Source organism: Podarcis pityusensis, assembly GCF_964106645.2.
Source record: "Podarcis pityusensis genome assembly, chromosome: 16".
Taxonomy (NCBI): domain Eukaryota; kingdom Metazoa; phylum Chordata; class Lepidosauria; order Squamata; family Lacertidae; genus Podarcis; species Podarcis pityusensis.
Window position 1 is genome coordinate 15,817,055 of NC_138041.1, and position 19,154 is coordinate 15,836,208.

At 45.3% G+C, this 19,154-nt stretch overlaps 2 protein-coding genes across 5 annotated transcripts in view; one reads left to right on the top strand and one right to left on the bottom strand.

Moving 5' to 3' along the window:
• The window catches only part of NAALADL1 (N-acetylated alpha-linked acidic dipeptidase like 1), a 318,716-nt gene that overhangs the window by 166,099 nt on the left and 133,463 nt on the right, over nucleotides 1-19,154 (top strand). The window lies entirely within an intron of this gene.
• The window catches only part of AHNAK (AHNAK nucleoprotein), a 54,728-nt gene continuing 37,413 nt past the window's right edge, over nucleotides 1,840-19,154 (bottom strand). Inside the window, exons 5-6 of one of the 4 annotated variants that reach the window (XM_080985912.1) lie at nucleotides 12,666-18,996; nucleotides 1,840-11,555 (exon numbers count right to left, since the gene is read on the bottom strand). In XM_080985912.1, the coding sequence (XP_080842038.1) occupies nucleotides 3,169-11,555; nucleotides 12,666-18,996 (14,718 nt within the window). In that variant the 3' untranslated portion in view covers nucleotides 1,840-3,168. Of the gene's footprint in view, nucleotides 18,997-19,154 lie in introns of all 4 variants that reach the window. The other 3 variants (XM_080985911.1, XM_080985910.1, XM_080985909.1) reach the window with 3 other exon arrangements.

The following is a 19,154-nucleotide window of genomic DNA, read 5'->3' on the forward strand; positions in this document are numbered from 1 at the left end:
TTTGTCCTCTTGGGCCTGCAACACCTTGCACTCTAACACACAAACATGTGGCCCCTTTAGATGCTGTCGCTTTATAAAGAGAATCTTGTTGATCCAGGCATTCATCAGAAAAGACTTTGTAGGCCCCATGTATAACACCGGATTGTAGACCTGAAGAATGCTCAGTAGATCACCTATTCCTGCCCAAGCAAATGCAGGAAAACCCGACAATTATGTCTGTCCTAAGTCTGTGGTTGGTTTTCCTAATGTTTATGTAGTGTGTGAGATGTTTGCTGTTTTAGGAGGCTCCTGTATGAAAAAGTTTATCTGGAGATGTTAAGTGGGAGAGATATTGCTTTGTGTCTGCCTTAACCCCTCAGACCACCCTTTTACATTATGCGCTAACTGACTGGAGTGTAAGAGAAGCCCTGGTGAGATTGGCTCAGGAAATCGTGGCTGCAGTGCAGTATTTAAGTCTGCTGCAGTTCTATGCATGCCTACCTGGGAGCAAGCCCTACTGAGACATACAGTGGTACCTCAGGTTAAGTACTTAATTCGTTCCGGAGGTCCGTTCTTAACCTGAAACTGTTCTTAAGCTGAAGCACCACTTTAGCTAATAGGGCCTCCTGCTGCCGCTGCGCCGCCCGAGCCCGATTTCTGTTCTTATCCTGAAGCAAAGTTCTTAACCTGAAGCACTATTTCTGGGTTAACTGAGTGTGTAACCTGAAGCGTATGTTACCCAAGGTACCACTGTACATCTGAATAAACACGCACAGGATTGCAGTGCATGGTAGAAAGAGACCAGGGTCAGTTTTGGAAGGAGCCATAACTTGGCAGTAGGTCATCTGCTTGGCATGTTCAATCTCCTCTTTGCCTGAGACCCTGGAGTACCACTGCTGGTCAGTCAGTAGACTATTGGGCAAAGGGGACAAGGCAGCTTTATGTACTCGAAGGTATATAATGTGCATGAGGTTCTTTTATACTATGAGCATGGAGTGTTCCAATTTTGCTCCTCTCCTAAATCAACACACACTTCTCTCTGGTAATTTTCACTTTGCTGAGTTTTGGCTCTTCCTCCAGGTTCACCTGTTCCAGGTGTTCAGCCTCAAATTGTGAAGGCACAAGCTGCTGCACGTCCGACTTCTCCTGCTCAGAGTGGGAAGATCCTAAGGGGGCTTCTCACTGCATTAGGCTGAATGCTTTTCCAAGTCCCCTCACAATCAGCTATGCGGCTATGGCAAGGCTACTGAGGCCCAACTCTGGTTGCAGTAGATCAGACTGCATTGAAACCAGTGAATGCATAACATAAGCACATTCCATCTATCAGTGATGGTGTTGCAAAACATAAGATGCAAAGACATAATAATAGACTGTGACATAGCATGGATTCTTGGATGGGCCTACATTGTGAGGCAGGTATATGACATTCTTTAATCACTGTGACTCATTCTGCATAATTATTTAATCCCCAGCCTTAAAAATATAAAACCCTAAAGGTTTGCTAGGGCTCAGTTGTATCTGAAATGTACAGCCTGCCTCCTGCTGTCTCTTGCTGCGAATTACGACCCCTGGTATGGAGTGGACTTTACCCCTGGACTTTGACAGCTTCGATAAATATATTTAAGGATCTATCCTGTTCTCTTGATTGAGGTTTCTTTTCATTGGTTTTAACATAGTATTTTTTAATTGTTGCAACCCGCCCTGGCGCCTTAGGATGAAAGTCGGGCAAGTAATCTTCAAAGCCCCCTTCAGACCTCCCCACACAATGATGGAAGGTTGGGGTGGCTTTTAGTCTGGGTTCACACCTATGTGTTGCTTGGAAATGCAGCTGGGATACTGGGGAATAAAAGGTTCAGGAGGTCAAAAGGTTAATAAACACTTTATTTCCATTTTACAATATCAGTTATTCTCAATTAATTTGCTTTTAAAGTGCTGAAAAGATTTTCCTTTTACTGTTTTGTTTTAAAATTGAGATACATTTGTTAAACAAAAAGATGAAGTAGATAACAAATAGCATCTGTAAGGTTGGGAGGGAATATAGAAGGCCTTGAAGAATTTTGCTCCACATCTCAGAAAACTTTCATTTCATTATACAAAAATAACAAATATATAGAGATGACTAAGATGGTGTCAGAATGTACACAAAATCTTTGGTTAATTTATTTTATCGTGACTTTTTTAACCAGACAAAAATGGAAAATTATACCATGGGTGTTTTATTACATCTGTCCTGTATCAAATGAATACAAAAAACCTGACCTTTATGCAGCAATGTAAGACTGTGAGGCCCCAAATTTGACACATCTCAGTTGCATCTATATATTTTTACAGAGTTTTTTTCTTTTTCTTTTAACACATCCAATTTTTAAACAACAGAATTTTTTTAGCTGCCCCCTTCCACAGATAAAAGCAGGAGGGGGAGGGGAGTCATTGAAATGGAAAACAATTGCCATAGATCAACACTGAAGATATTTAGCAAGTCGAAAAGTATATATATTTATATGTTTTTAAAAGCTTGCTTAAGTAAACGTAAAGCTCTCAGCGTACGAAGCGCAAACCCCCAACCCTAAAACACAAGAGAGAACTTCCAAAATACATCTGAGGAACTGTACACCCCACCTTCCTAATGGCACAGCTTTAAATATCACATAAATCCAGGTTCTACCTCTTCTCAAACTGGTAGCCGGAAGAAGTGCCCATCACACAATCGGCATTATTACCCATGGCACAAATGATACTGTTTAATTCAAACTGATACAGCTGATTCACCAAGCAGCATTCTGTGTTATGTGTGTGTTGCCGCTTTTTTTAAAAAAAATGGCACTACTTAACCATTATTACAGCCACAGTGCATTGTGGGAAGCACGGCAATGCATTCTGGGATGCAAGTTTACCTGCCATATCACTGCTTTAAGAACTTTGCAAAAAAAAAAAAAGCCGCTGTATCAGTTTCTGTGAGATATTTATACATATAATCTATGGAAGAGATAATCATGTTGGGATGACTCCCTGACCACAGTAAAAACATGGTTATTTCTCAGTTAAGGCCTACCATTTCACTGGGCACCCTGTTTTTATTGCTGAGCATTTCAAGCTAGGAAATTTGTATATACACACATATAAGGGAGATAGATAAGATATATACACACAGAGACAATATGTACACGAGAACCCCCCCCCCCATTTCACTCATTTCATTTCGTCATCACTTCCCGATACCTCATAAGAACCTTTAGTTTTTGCCCCTATCCCCCCAAACGTACCAAATTTCAGCTTGGCCTGTTTGCCTTTGTCATGCTCCAGTGTGCCTGTTGGCGTCGAATGTGAGGAATGCTCGTCGCTGAAAGACGACGACCGGTGCCGGGACTTTTTGCCCTTAAAGAAGGAGAACTTCCCTTTCGGAGAAGCAGACCCTTCCACTTCCACATCCCCCTCCAAGGAACCCAGGCTGGCCTGTAACTCCCCTTCGCACCCTGAGGCAGACACTGAGATCTCTGGGGAGCCAACGCTGCCTTTGACCTTAGATTTTGAGAAAGGGAACTTTGGCATTTTGATTTTAGATTTCTTAAGCTTAATGTCAGGCTCTTCCAGTTCGACATTCACTGCCCCGGCATGGAAACTTGCCTCTGGCGCCTGAGGGAACTCAACATCAACTCCAACCTCCCTTCCTGTTAGCTCTTGCCCTGCAACCACAAATTTTGGCATTTTCATTTTGGGGAACGACACTTGTCCAGATGGGCTTTCTACATGGCCGTGTGGAACATTCACCCCAACAGAAGGACCTTTGACCTCTAATTTGGGACCTTTGAGATCAACCCCTGCCTTTGGTCCAGAAAACTGAAGGCCTCCAGACCCCTGCATGCCCATGTTTAGCTCTGGCCCAGAAACTTTGGGAGCTGACACATTGAGCGAAGGTCCTCTCAAGCTGACATCAGGAGCGCCAGCGTCCAAGCCCATGCCAGAAATCTTCACACCTGGTGCCCCCATGCCGATCTGTTGACCTTTCATGCCACCAGATACGTTAACGTCACCTTTCAAACTTGGTCCTTTCACATTCAAGTCAAAGCCTGGGGCAGAAATGTCATGTCCTTTGAGATCTACTTCAGGCCCTTTGATCTGTGGTCCTGAAATACTTCCTCCTTCACTGGCGATGCCAAACTGGGGCAGCTTCATGCAGGGAATCTTAATTCCAACTCCAGAGCCTTCCACGTTAACGTCAGGTGCCTCGACAGCCACCTTGGGAGATGTAATGCCACCAGAAATGCCAAAGTCTCCTTTGATCTTTGGTCCTTTCAGATTCACATCAAAGTCAGGCGCTGAAATGCCTCCTCCAGAGGCCATTTTTACTGTTGGCGCTTTCACGTCCAGGTCTGGAGCACTCACATTGACATCTAGGCCTGGGGCCTTTGGCATTTTAAGCTTTCCTTCAAAACCACTGACGTCAACATCTGGTGTGCCAAATCCGATCTTTGGACCTTTAATGTCACCAGAAAGGCCCACGTCTCCTCCAAATTTTGGTCCTTTCAAGCTTACATCCACTGCAGGAGCGCTCACACTTCCTCCGATGCTTGGGGCCGAAACATCAACACTTGCTGAGGGCAGTTTTCCTTGAAGGTCCACCTCGGGCCCCTCCACTTTCACACCTGGCTTCCCGATCTTTGGCAAGCCAAATTTTGGCATTTTCAATTTCCCTTCTAGGCCTTGTCCTTCCATCTGGGGAAGGTCAATATCACCTTTCAGCTTTGGTCCTTTCAAGTTAATGTCAGGGGCTGACATGGAAGGAGCAGAAACACCCATGGATGGCAGGTTCACTGATGGACCTTTCAGGCTGATGTCAGGCGCGCTGAGGTTGGCATCAACACTAGGGCCTCGAAGGTCTCCTTCCAGTTTGGGACCAGCCAGATCGACATTTCCACCTGAGAATTTGAACTTTGGCTTCTTGAGATGGATGTCAGGACCTCCAATATTGACATCGGGGAGGCTGGCACTTCCGCTGGGAACTGTGATGTCAAGATCTGGAGATTTCAGAGATGGTGATGAGACATCTATTCCTGGTGACTTGATTTCCCCTTCCACCTTTGGCAAAGAAGCATCAGCCTTGAACATAGGTGATTTGATATCAAACTCGACGTCAGGAAAAGAGAGTTTCCCAAACATAGACTTCTTTCCTTTGGGTGACTTGATATTCATGTCTCCTTTCAGGGATGCTTCAGGGACAGAAATGCTTCCTTCCAAATCTGGCGATTTCATACTTGCATCCATATCTCCACTCACGGCAAAGCCAGCCTTCTTGCCTTTGACTTTAGGCCCACTCATGTGGATTTTAGGCATTTTGAATTTGCTTTTCTTCCCTTTTCCAGAAATGGAGATGTCAGGCGATTCAACATTCAGCTCACCTTCTGGGAGGGAGATGTCTGCCTTGGGGCTTTTTGCTCCAAATCCAAACTTTGGCATTTTAAATTTAGGGAGTTTAACGTTTCCCTCTGGCCCTTCAAGGTTTACATCTGGACACTCCAAGTCAATCTCAGGGCCCTTAGCTTCAATTCCTGGCCCTTGAATATCAATTCCTGGACCTTTTAAGCTGCCTTCAACCTTGGGAAGAGCGACATCAACATCACCCTTCACTTTAGGTCCCTTCAGATTTAAGTCAATCTCTGGCATGGATATTTGAGGTGTCTTGATTTTGGGACCCTTCAGTTTTCCTTCTGGTCCTTCTATGTTCAAGCTGGGGCCTGATAATTCCAATTCACCCTTGGGTACATTTACATCGATATGAGGTCCTTCCCCTTTGAACTCAGGCATGCCAAATTTGGGCAGCTTCATCTTGGGGAATTTCACCTTTCCGTCTGGACCATGAATATCAACATTGGGAGCATCAATGTCCAATTGAGGGCCTTTGATGTCAATTTCCGGACCCTTGAAATCACCTTCAACCTTTGGTAGGGAAACGTCCACATCTCCTTTCAGTTTGGGGCCTTTGAGGTTGAAATCCACATCAGGCATGGAGATTTTAGGTCCTTTGATGTTCATTTCAGGCATCTTGAATTTAGGGCTTTTCCATTTTCCTTCTGGGCCTTCAAGTTCAACATCAGGAACATCTACATCAAGTTTGGGTCCTTTGATATCAATTTCGGGGCCCTTCAGGTCACCTTCCAACTTTGGCACTGAAACATCCACATCCCCCTTCACTTTGGGACCTTTCAAGTTCAAGTCAAAATCTGGCATGGAGATTTTGGGGGTTTTAAAATGCATATCAGGCATCTTAAACTTGGGACCTTTAAGTTTTCCTTCAGGGCATTCAAGCTCAACATCAGGAACAGAAACATCCAGTTTAGGGCCATGTATATCCACATCTGGTGCTTTCAAATCACCTTCCAGCTTGGGAAGAGATACATCCACATCTCCCTTCAGTTTTGGGCCCTTCAAGTTGAGATCAACATCTGGCATGGATAATTTTGGCGCTTTGATGTTCATTTCAGGCATCTTAAATTTAGGTCCTTTCAGTTTTCCATCAGGTCCCTCAATGTCAATGTCAGGAGCATCTATCTTAGGACCTTTGATATCTATTTCAGGCCCTCTTAGATCCCCTTCAAATTCTGGGATGGAAACATCCACATCACCTTTAAGTTTAGGCCCTTTCAAGTTTAGATTCATGTCTGGCATGGAGATTTTAGGTGCCTTGAAATGCATGTCTGGCATCTTGAATTTAGGGCTTTTCCATTTTCCTTCTGGGCCTTCAAGTTCAACATCAGGAACATCTACATCTAATTTCGGCCCTTTGATATCCACGTCAGGCCCTTTCAGATCACCTTCCAACTTCGGTACAGACATATCCACGTCACCCTTCACTTTTGGCCCTTTGAGATTTAGATCGAAATCTGGCATGGAGATTTTGGGTGCCTTAAAGTGCATGTCAGGCATCTTAAACTTGGGACCTCTGAGTTTTCCTTCAGGACCTTCAAGCTCAACATCAGGAAGGTCAACATCTAGTTTGGGACCCTTGATATCCACATCTGGGCCTTTCAGGTCACCTTCCAGCTTTGGAACCGAAACGTCAACATCTCCCTTCAGTTTAGGGCCTTTCAAATTGAAATCAACATCTGGCATGGAGATTTTGGGTGCTTTGAAGTGCATGTCAGGCATCTTAAACTTGGGACCTTTCACTTTTCCTTCTGGGCCTTCGATGTCCAGGCTTGGTGCATCAATGTCCACCTTCGGAAGAGAAACATCAAGGTCTGCTTTTGGGAGGCTCACGTCCACATCTGGGCCCTCAGCCTTGAAGCTAGGCATTCCAAATTTGGGCATTTTGAATTTTGGCATTTTCAGCTTCCCTTCTGGGCCATGGAGGTCGACATCTGGAGCATCAATATCCAGCTTGGGACCTTTGATGTCAATTTCTGGACCTTTGAAATCACCTTCAACCTTTGGTAGGGAAACATCCACATCTCCTTTCAGTTTGGGGCCTTTGAGGTTGAAATCCACATCAGGCATGGAGATTTTGGGTGCTTTGATGTTCATTTCAGGCATTTTGAATTTAGGGCCTTTCCACTTTCCATCTGGGCCTTCGAGTTCAACATCAGGAACATCTACGTCAAGTTTGGGTCCTTTGATATCAATTTCAGGGCCCTTCAGATCACCTTCCAACTTTGGCACCGAAACATCCACATCCCCCTTCACTTTGGGACCTTTCAAGTTCAAGTCAAAATCTGGCATGGAGATTTTGGGGGTCTTAAAATGCATATCAGGCATCTTAAACTTGGGACCTTTGAGTTTTCCTTCAGGACCTTCAAGCTCAACATCAGGAAGGTCAACATCTAGTTTGGGACCCTTGATATCTACATCTGGGCCTTTCAGGTCACCTTCCAGCTTTGGAACCGAAACATCTACATCTCCCTTCAGTTTAGGGCCTTTCAAATTGAAATCAACATCTGGCATGGAGATTTTGGGTGCTTTGAAGTGCATGTCAGGCATTTTAAACTTGGGACCTTTCACTTTTCCTTCTGGGCCTTCAATGTCCAGGCTTGGTGCATCAATGTCCACTTTCGGAAGAGAAACATCAAGGTCTGCTTTTGGGAGGCTCACGTCTACATCTGGGCCCTCTGCCTTGAAGCCAGGCATTCCAAATTTGGGCATTTTGAATTTTGGCATTTTCAGTTTTCCTTCTGGGCCATGGAGGTCGACATCTGGAGCATCAATATCCAGCTTGGGACCTTTGATGTCTATTTCTGGACCCTTCAAATCACCTTCAACCTTTGGTAGGGAAACGTCCATATCTCCTTTCATTTTGGGGCCTTTGAGGTTGAAATCCACATCAGGCATGGAGATTTTGGGTGCTTTGATGTTCATTTCAGGCATCTTGAATTTAGGGCTTTTCCATTTTCCTTCTGGGCCTTCAAGTTCAACATCAGGAACATCTACGTCTAATTTCGGCCCTTTGATATCCACGTCAGGCCCCTTCAGATCACCTTCCAACTTCGGTACAGACATATCCACGTCACCCTTCACTTTCGGCCCTTTGAGATTTAGATCGAAATCTGGCATGGAGATTTTGGGTGCCTTAAAGTGCATGTCAGGCATCTTAAACTTGGGACCTCTGAGTTTTCCTTCAGGACCTTCAAGCTCAACATCAGGAAGGTCAACATCTAGTTTGGGACCCTTGATATCCACATCTGGGCCTTTCAGGTCACCTTCCAGCTTTGGAACCGAAACATCAACATCTCCCTTCAGTTTAGGGCCTTTCAAATTGAAATCAACATCTGGCATGGAGATTTTGGGTGCTTTGAAGTGCATGTCAGGCATCTTAAACTTGGGACCTTTCACTTTTCCTTCTGGGCCTTCGATGTCCAGGCTTGGTGCGTCAATGTCCACTTTTGGAAGAGAAACATCAAGGTCTGCTTTTGGGAGGCTCACGTCCACATCTGGGCCCTCTGCCTTGAAGCCAGGCATTCCAAATTTGGGCATTTTGAATTTGGGCATTTTCAGTTTTCCTTCTGGGCCATGGAGGTCGACATCTGGAGCATCAATATCCAGCTTGGGACCTTTGATGTCAATTTCTGGACCTTTGAAATCACCTTCAACCTTTGGTAGGGAAACGTCCACATCTCCTTTCAGTTTGGGGCCTTTGAGGTTGAAATCCACATCAGGCATGGAGATTTTAGGTCCTTTGATGTTCATTTCAGGCATCTTGAATTTAGGGCTTTTCCATTTTCCTTCTGGGCCTTCAAGTTCAACATCAGGAACATCTACATCAAGTTTGGGTCCTTTGATATCAATTTCGGGGCCCTTCAGGTCACCTTCCAACTTTGGCACCAAAACATCCACATCCCCCTTCACTTTGGGACCTTTCAAGTTCAAGTCAAAATCTGGCATGGAGATTTTGGGGGTCTTAAAATGCATATCAGGCATCTTAAACTTGGGACCTTTGAGTTTTCCTTCAGGACCTTCAAGCTCAACATCAGGAAGGTCAACATCTAGTTTGGGACCCTTGATATCCACATCTGGGCCTTTCAGGTCACCTTCCAGCTTTGGAACCGAAACATCAACATCTCCCTTCAGTTTAGGGCCTTTCAGATTTATGTCCGGCATTGAAATCTTGGGCACATTAAAATGCATTTCAGGCATCTTTAATTTGGGACCTTTGATCTTGCCCTCTGGGCCCTCTATATCCAAGTCGGGAGTTTCAATGTCCACTTTGGGTCCTGATACATCAATTTCTGCTTTGGGGAGGTTTATATCTACCTCAGGACCCTCTGCCTTGAAGCCTGGCATTCCAAATTTGGGCATTTTGAATTTGGGCATTTTGAGTTTGCCTTCTGGTCCATGGAGATCAACATCTGGAACATCAATGTCCAACTTGGGGCCTTTGATATCTATGTCAGGACCTTTCAAATCCCCTTCCAGGCTTGGTGCAGAAACATCAAGGTCACCTTTTAATTTAGGACCTTTCAAATTCAATTCCACATCAGGCTTTGAAACTTTAGGTGATGAAATATTCAGGGAAGGCATTTTAAATTTAGGGCCTTTCACTTTTCCATGAACATCAACATCTGGGCCTTGGACATCAACTTTGGGCCCTGAGATATTAACATCTGGTTTCTTAAGCTTCACGTCAACCTCTGGAGTGTGAACCTTTGGACCAGAAAAACTGAACTTTGGAAGCTTAAATCTTGATTTCTTTGTTTTCGCTTCGATATCTATTTTTGGTGCTTCTAAGTCAACTTCAGGTCCTTTCAATTCAACATTAGGACCTTTGATGTCGCCTTCCAAGTCTCCCTTTAATTTAGGACCTTTCAAATTCAAGTCAATGTCTGGCATTGAGATCTTTGGAACATTAAAATTAATTTCAGGCTTCTTAAACTTGGGACCCCTTAATTTTCCTTCAGGGCCTTCGATTTCCAAATCGGGTGTTTCAATGTCTAGGCTGGGGCCAGATATATCCATTTCTCCCTTAGGTAAGCTCACATCCACGGAAGGGCCTTCTCCCTTGAAACCAGGCATTCCAAATTTGGGCATTTTAAACTTGGGCATTTTGAGTTTGCCCTCCGGACCGTGCAAGTCAACATCTGGTGCGTCAATGTCCAATTTGGGGCCTTTGATGTCAATGTCAGGCCCTTTCAATCCACCTTCGACCTTTGGCAGAGAAACATCCACATCTCCTTTCAGTTTTGGACCCTTCAAATTAAGATCCACATCTGGCATGGAAAGCTTTGGCGCTTTGATGTGCATTTCTGGCATCTTAAACTTGGGGCCTTTAATTTTACCATCTGGACCTTCAATGTCTAACTCAGGGCCTTCAATGTCCACCTTGGGAGCAGATATATCAATGTCTCCCTTTGGGAGATTTACATCCAATTCAGGGCCTTCTCCCTTGAAGCCAGGCATTCCAAATTTGGGCATTTTGAATTTTGGCATTTTCAGTTTTCCTTCTGGGCCATGGAGATCGACATCTGGAGCATCAATTTCCAGCTTGGGACCTTTGATGTCAATTTCTGGACCCTTCAAATCACCTTCAACCTTTGGTAGGGAAACATCCACATCTCCTTTCAGTTTGGGGCCTTTGAGGTTGAAATCCACATCAGGCATGGAGATTTTGGGTGCTTTGATGTTCATTTCAGGCATTTTGAATTTAGGGCCTTTCCACTTTCCATCTGGGCCTTCAAGTTCAACATCAGGAACATCTACGTCAAGTTTGGGTCCTTTGATATCAATTTCAGGGCCCTTCAGATCACCTTCCAACTTTGGCACCGAAACATCCACATCCCCCTTCACTTTGGGACCTTTCAAGTTCAAGTCAAAATCTGGCATGGAGATTTTGGGGGTCTTAAAATGCATGTCAGGCATCTTAAACTTGGGACCTTTGAGTTTTCCTTCAGGACCTTCAAGCTCAACATCAGGAAGGTCAACATCTAGTTTGGGACCCTTGATATCCACATCTGGGCCTTTCAGGTCACCTTCCAGCTTTGGAACCGAAACGTCAACATCTCCTTTCAGTTTAGGGCCTTTCAAATTGAAATCAACATCTGGCATGGAGATTTTGGGTGCTTTGAAGTGCATGTCAGGCATCTTAAACTTGGGACCTTTCACTTTTCCCTCTGGACCATCTATACTGAAGTCAGGAGCATCAATATCTAGTTTGGGACCTTTGATATCAACATCTGGTCCTTTCAGATCCCCCTCTACCTTTGGCAAAGAAACATCTACATCCCCCTTCAGTTTGGGACCCTTCAGGTTCAGGTCAAAATCTGGCATGGAGATTTTGGGTGCTTTGATGTTCATTTCAGGCATCTTAAATTTGGGCCCTTTGAGTTTTCCTTCAGGGCCTTCAAGCTCAACATCAGGGATGTCAACATCTAGTTTGGGACCCTTTATGTCAACATTTGGGCCCTTCAAGTCACCCTCCAATTTAGGAACAGAAACATCAGCATCTCCTTTTATTTTGGGACCCCTCCAGTTCAAATCAATGTCCGGCATGGAGATCTTAGGGACATTAAAATGCATTTCTGGCATCTTAAATTTGGGCCCTTTGAGTTTTCCTTCAGGTCCTTCAATCTCAACATCAGGAATATCTACGCCAACTTTAGGACCTTTGATGTTGACATCAGGGCCTTTCAGATCACCTTCCAACTTCGGCACTGAAACATCCACATCCCCCTTCACTTTGGGTCCTTTCAAACCCAGGTCTAAATCTGGCATGGAGATTTTGGGAGCTTTGATATGCATTTCAGGCATTTTGAATTTGGGGCCCTTTAGCTTCCCTTCAGGTCCTTCCAGGTCAACATCAGGAACGTCAATGTCCAATTTGGGCCCTTTGAGATCCACCTCCGGGCCTTTCAAGTCACCTTCCAACTTTGGCACAGACACATCCAGATCGCCTTTTACTTTGGGACCCCTTAGGTTCAAATCAATGTCAGGCATAGAGATCTTAGGTGCCTTAATGTGCACTTCTGGCATCTTAAATTTGGGGCTCTTCCACTTTCCTTCTGGACCTTCAATGTTAACATCAGGAGCATCAATGTCCAATCCTGGCCCTTTAATGTCAATATTGGGGCCCTTCAGATCACCTTCCAACTTCGGCACTGAAACATCCACATCCCCCTTCACTTTCGGACCTTTCAAGTTCAAGTCAAAATCTGGCATGGAGATTTTGGGGGTCTTAAAATGCATGTCAGGCATCTTAAACTTGGGACCTCTGAGTTTTCCTTCAGGACCTTCAAGCTCAACATCAGGAAGGTCAACATCTAGTTTGGGACCCTTGATATCCACATCTGGGCCTTTCAGGTCACCTTCCAGCTTTGGAACTGAAACGTCAACATCTCCCTTCAGTTTAGGGCCTTTCAAATTGAAATCAACATCTGGCATGGATATCTTTGGAGCTTTGAAGTGCATGTCAGGCATCTTAAATCTGGGCCCTTTCACTTTTCCTTCTGGGCCTTCGATGTCTAGGCTTGGTGCATCAACATCAACTTTTGGAACAGAAACATCAATGTCTGCTTTGGGGAGGCTCACGTCAACATCTGGGCCTTCTCCTTTGAAGCCAGGCATTCCAAATTTGGGCATTTTAAATTTGGGCATCTTCAATTTGCCTTCAGGTCCATGGAGATCAACATCAGGCATGTCAATGTCCAATTTGGGTCCTTTGATATCAAATTCTGGGCCTTTCAAGTCTCCTTCAAGTTTGGGGACTGAAACATCCACATCACCCTTGATTTTGGGACCTTTCAGATTCAAATCAACATCTGGCATGGAGATTTTTGGAGCCTTGATGTGCATTTCGGGCATCTTAAACTTTGGACTCTTCCATTTTCCTTCGGGGCCTTCAATGTCAACATCAGGAGCATCTATGTCTAGCTTAGGACCCTTAATGTTGAAGTCTGGTCCTTTCAAGTCACCTTCCAGCTTTGGAACTGTAACATCATACTCTCCCTTCACTTTAGGGCCTTTCAGGTTCAAGTCAACATCTGGCAGAGAGATCTTTGGAGCTTTGAAGTGCATGTCAGGCATCTTAAATCTGGGCCCTTTCACTTTTCCTTCTGGGCCTTCAATGTCCAGGCTTGGTGCATCAACATCAACTTTTGGAACAGAAACATCAATGTCTGCTTTGGGGAGGCTCACGTCAACATCTGGGCCTTCCCCTTTGAAGCCTGGCATTCCAAATTTGGGCATTTTGAATTTGGGCATCTTCAGTTTTCCCTCTGGCCCATGGAGATCAACATCTGGCATGTCAATATCCAATTTGGGTCCTTTGATATCAAATTCTGGGCCTTTCAAGTCTCCTTCAAGTTTGGGGACTGAAACATCCACATCACCCTTGATTTTGGGACCTTTCAGATTCAAATCAACATCTGGCATGGAGATTTTTGGAGCCTTGATGTGCATTTCGGGCATCTTAAACTTCGGACTCTTCCATTTTCCTTCGGGGCCTTCAATGTCAATATCTGGAGCTTCGATATCCACTTTGGGGCCCTTGATATCCATTTGGGGTCCTTTCAAATTGCCTTCAATATTTGGGACAGTTACATCCATCTCCCCTCTCGCTCTGGGACCTTTCAAGTTTAAGTCAATATCTGGCATGGAGATTTTGGGTGTCTTGAAATGCATTTCAGGCATTTTGAACTTGGGACCTTTCAGTTTTCCCTCTGGACCTTCGATGTCTATGCTCGGCATATCAGCATTCAGTTTTGGTCCCGAAACATCAATGTCTGCTTTAGGAAGGCTCATGTCAACATCAGGGCCTTCCCCTTTGAAGCCAGGCACCCCAAACCTGGGCAGCTTCATCTTGGGCATCTTAATTTTAGCATCTGGGCCTTCAAGGTCAACATCTGGGAGATCCACATCAAGTTTGGGGCCCTTTATGTCAATGCTGGGTCCTTTCATATCACCCTCAATCTTTGGGACAGATACATCCATTTCACCCTTCATTTTGGGGGCCTTGAGATTCAAGTCGACATCTGGCATGGAAATTTTAGGAGATTTAATATTGAGTTTTGGCATCTTGAATCTGGAACCTTTGATTTTTCCTTCAGGACCCTCCAGTTCCACATCTGGGACATCGACATCCAAGTTAGGACCCTCAATGTTGACCTTGGGTCCTTTCAGGTCACCTTCTATCTTTGGCCCAGAGATATCCACATCTCCCTTCAGTTTTGGCCCTTTCAGATTGAAATCCACATCTGGCATTGATATCTTGGGTGCATGGATATTCAGTTCAGGCATCTTAAACTTGGGCCCTTTCAGTTTTCCTTCTGGGCCTTCAATGTCCAAGGCTGGTGCTTCAATGTCTACTTTGGGAGCAGAAAGGTCAATGTCTGCTTTTGGAAGATTTACATCCACCTCTGGACCTTCTGCTTTGAAGCTTGGCATTCCAAATTTGGGCATTTTGAATTTGGGCATTTTCAGTTTTCCTTCTGGGCCATGGAGGTCGACGTCTGGAGCATCAATATCCACCTTGGGACCTTTGATGTCAATTTCTGGACCCTTGAAATCACCTTCAACCTTTGGTAGGGAAACGTCCACATCTCCTTTCAGTTTGGGGCCTTTGAGGTTGAAATCCACATCAGGCATGGAGATTTTTGGTGCTTTGATGTTCATTTCAGGCATCTTGAATTTAGGGCCTTTCCACTTTCCATCTGGGCCTTCAAGTTCAACATCAGGAACATCTACGTCAAGTTTGGGTCCTTTGATATCAATTTCAGGGCCCTTCAGATCACCTTCCAACTTTGGCACCGAAACATCCACATCCCCCTTCACTTTGGGACCTTTCAAGTTCAAGTCAAAATCAGGCATGGAGATTTTGGGTGCTTTGATGTTCATCTCTGGCATCTTAAATTTGGGGCCTTTAATTTTGCCTTCAGGTCCTTCAATGTCCAGTCCAGGAGCTTCAACGTCTACTTTGGGACCTGATATACTGATGTCACCCTTTGGAAGACTGACATCCACACCAGGGCTTTCTCCTTTGAAACCTGGCATTCCAAATTTGGGCATTTTCATTTTGGGCATCTTCAATTTTCCTTCAGGACCATGAAGGTCAACATCGGGCACATCAATGTCTACTTGGGGCCCCTTGATATCAATTGCAGGACCTTTTAAGCCACCTTCTAATTTTGGCACAGAAACATCAAAGTCCCCTTTCACTTTAGGCCCTTTCAAGTTCAAATCAATGTCCGGCATGGAGATCTGAGGAGTTTTAATATGCATTTCAGGCATCTTGAATTTAGGACCTTTTATTCTGCCTTCTGGTCCTTCAATATCTAATCCAGGAGCTTCAATGTCCACCTTTGGAGCTGAAACATCAATGCTTCCCTTTGGAAGACTGACATCCACATCAGGCATTTCACCTTTCACACCAAACTTGGGCAATTTCATCTTCGGCATTTTGAGTTCAGGTCCATGAAGTTCGACATCTGGTGTTCCAATGTCCAATTTGGGGCCTTTGATGTCCACAGCTGGGCCCTTTAATTCTCCCTCCACTTTTGGGATTGAAACGTCGACACCCCCCTTGACTTTAGGGCCTTTCACATTCAGGTCAATGTCTGGCACGGATATTTGGGGGGCCCCCTTGACTTTGGGGCCTTTCAGATTCAGGTCAATGTCTGGCATGGATATTTGCGGGGTCTTAACATGCATTTCTGGCATCTTGACATGGGGGCCCTTCAGTTGTCCTCCAGGACCTTTGATGTTGAAGGTGGGAGCTTCAATGTCTACACCTGGAGCTGAAACATCGATGCTTCCCTTTGGAAGACTGACGTCTACATCAGGCACTTCACCTTTCACGCCAAACTTGGGCAATTTCATCTTCGGCATTTTAAGTTCAGGTCCATGAAGTTCGACATCTGGTGTTCCAATGTCCAATTTGGGGCCTTTGATGTCCACAGCTGGGCCCTTTAATTCTCCTTCCACTTTTGGGATTGAAACGTCGACACCCCCCTTGACTTTAGGGCCTTTCACATTCAGGTCAATGTCTGGCACGGATATTTGGGGGGCCCCCTTGACTTTGGGGCCTTTCAGATTCAGGTCAATGTCTGGCATGGATATTTGCGGGGTCTTAACATGCATTTCTGGCATCTTGACATGAGGACCTTTCAGTTGTCCTCCAGGACCTTTGATGTTGAAGGTGGGAGCTTCAATGTTTACATCTGGAGCTGAAACATCGATGCTTCCCTTTGGAAGACTGACATCTACATCAGGCACTTCACCTTTCACGCCAAACTTGGGCAATTTCATCTTCGGCATTTTAAGTTCAGGTCCATGAAGTTCGACATCTGGTGTTCCAATGTCCAATTTGGGGCCCTTGATGTCCACAGCTGGGCCCTTTAATTCTCCTTCCACTTTAGGGATTGAAACGTCGACACCCCCCTTGACTTTGGGGCCTTTCACATTCAGGTCAATGTCTGGCACGGATATTTGGGGGGCCCCCTTGACTTTGGGGCCTTTCAGATTCAGGTCAATGTCTGGCATGGATATTTGCGGGGTCTTAACATGCATTTCTGGCATCTTGACATGAGGACCTTTCAGTTGTCCTCCAGGACCTTTGATGTTGAAGGTGGGAGCTTCAATGTCTACATTTGGAGCTGAAACATCGATGCTTCCCTTTGGAAGACTGACGTCTACATCAGGCACTTCTCCTTTCACGCCAAACTTGGGCAATTTCATCTTCGGCATTTTGAGTTCAGGTCCGTGAAGTTCGACATCTGGTGTTCCAATGTCCAATTTGGGGCCCTTGATGTCCACAGCTGGGCCCTTTAATTCTCCTCCTACTTTTGGGATGGAAACGTCGACACCCCCCTTGACTTTGGGGCCTTTCACATTCAGGTCAATGTCTGGGATGGAAATTTGAGGAGCCTTAACATGCATTTCAGGCATCTTGACATGAGGACCCTTCAGTTGTCCTCCAGGGCCTTTGATACCAATGTCAGGTGCAGCTATGTCCACTTTGGGGCCTTTTAGATCCATCTGGGGCCCCTTGAGGCCGCCTTCTATCTTTGGCACAGAAACAGCCACATCGCCCTTTAGGTTTGGCCCTTGGACATTCAAGTCCACATCTGGCACAGTGACTTTTACTGGTGATGTTTGCATGGACGGCATTGAGACTTTTGGACCTTTCAGGTCAACGTTGGCAGTTTCAATATCTAGTTTGGGACCTTTAATATTCATTCCAGGCCCTTTTAAGTGGCCTTCCACCCTTGGCCCTGAAATGTCCATGGCGCCTTTCCCTTTAGGGCCCCTGAGATTCAAGTCAACATCTGACATAGAAATTTGGGGTGTCTGACCAGCTATTTCAGGCTTACCAAATCTGGGTCCTTTCACATGGGTTTCAAGGGTCACGTCAGGAGCTTGCAAATCCACTTTAGGTCCTGAGATGTTAAGTCCCCCTTTTGGAACAGTCACAGTCACTGCAGGGTCTGGTGCAGAAAATTTAGGAAGTTTCATGTGGGGTATTTTAAGTTTTCCTTCGCCCCCTTCAAGACCGACATCTGGAGCCCCAAGATCCACCGCAGGCCCTTGGATATCCACCTTGGGGCCTTCCAATGTTGGAGAGGTGGTCTTTAGGCCACCCTTCAAGTCCACACCTTTCAGGCCCACGTCCATCTGTGGTTGTGGGATTCCAGGTTCTCCCATGGCCCATTTGGAGCCTTTCAAGGACACTTCTGGGCCTTTTATTGAAGCCGATGGAGCCACTGCATCAAGCTGAGGAACCTCAACATCAGAAACTGATATACCAAATTTGGGCATTTTCATTGCAGGAAACGCCACCTTTCCTGTGCTTCCAGTGTTGATATCTGGAGATTTGATGTTGCCTTCGACGCTGGTACTGGAGATGTCCACTTTTGGACCTTTCAGATCACCTTGAATTTGGGGTCCCGAAATACCAACTGAAGGCCCCTTGAGGTGGGGCAATGATAAATCAGCTTGCAGCCCTCCCACATCACCTTGGATTTTACCCCGACCTCCTTTCCCATTCACTTCTGGTGTTGTAACATGGAAACCAGCTTCCTGGCCTCCTGGTATAAAGTCAGTCTGGGTTCTCAGATCTACACCTGTGACATGAGGCCCAAATATTCGAATATCAGTTTTCCCAACCTTAGGCTGTTCCATGTGGATGCCAGGAACACCAAACTCCAACCTCTGAGAGGGTGACTCAATAGTTGGTCCGGTATACGTAACGTCAGGTCTTCCTCTCACCCCAGCGTGGGAGTCTGTTATCTGGGTAGTTGTTCTCCCTGACAAGTCAACGTGTGGGATCTTGATGACAGTTTTCCCAGGTTCTGTTTCAATCTCGGCTTTGGAAATGTGGGTGAGTTCATGTTTCGGAATCTTAATTTTAAACTCCGGGCTGCTGATGTCAATCTCTTTGGCTCCCTCATGACCTGTGACGTCGACAGTGTAAGCAGTAACTCTCTTGGTGACTGTGATGGTTCTGCTTTGGGTTCCTGTGTGCTCAACTTCCATGCCATCTTCCGATTTAAGGCGAGGCTTGATTTTTGTGGTATAAATCCGTTTGTACTCTTCGTCATCTCCGCTCTGGAACAGAGAGGAATGAGTTGTTACTGCCAACAGTAGTCTAAACATAAAATACTGATATCTACACCTATTAGTCTATCACATCTAAATCTACAAGTGTAGTATGGATTGATGCACATACAGAAAGTGGATGTCGCTTGTAGACAGTTGAAGAGGCC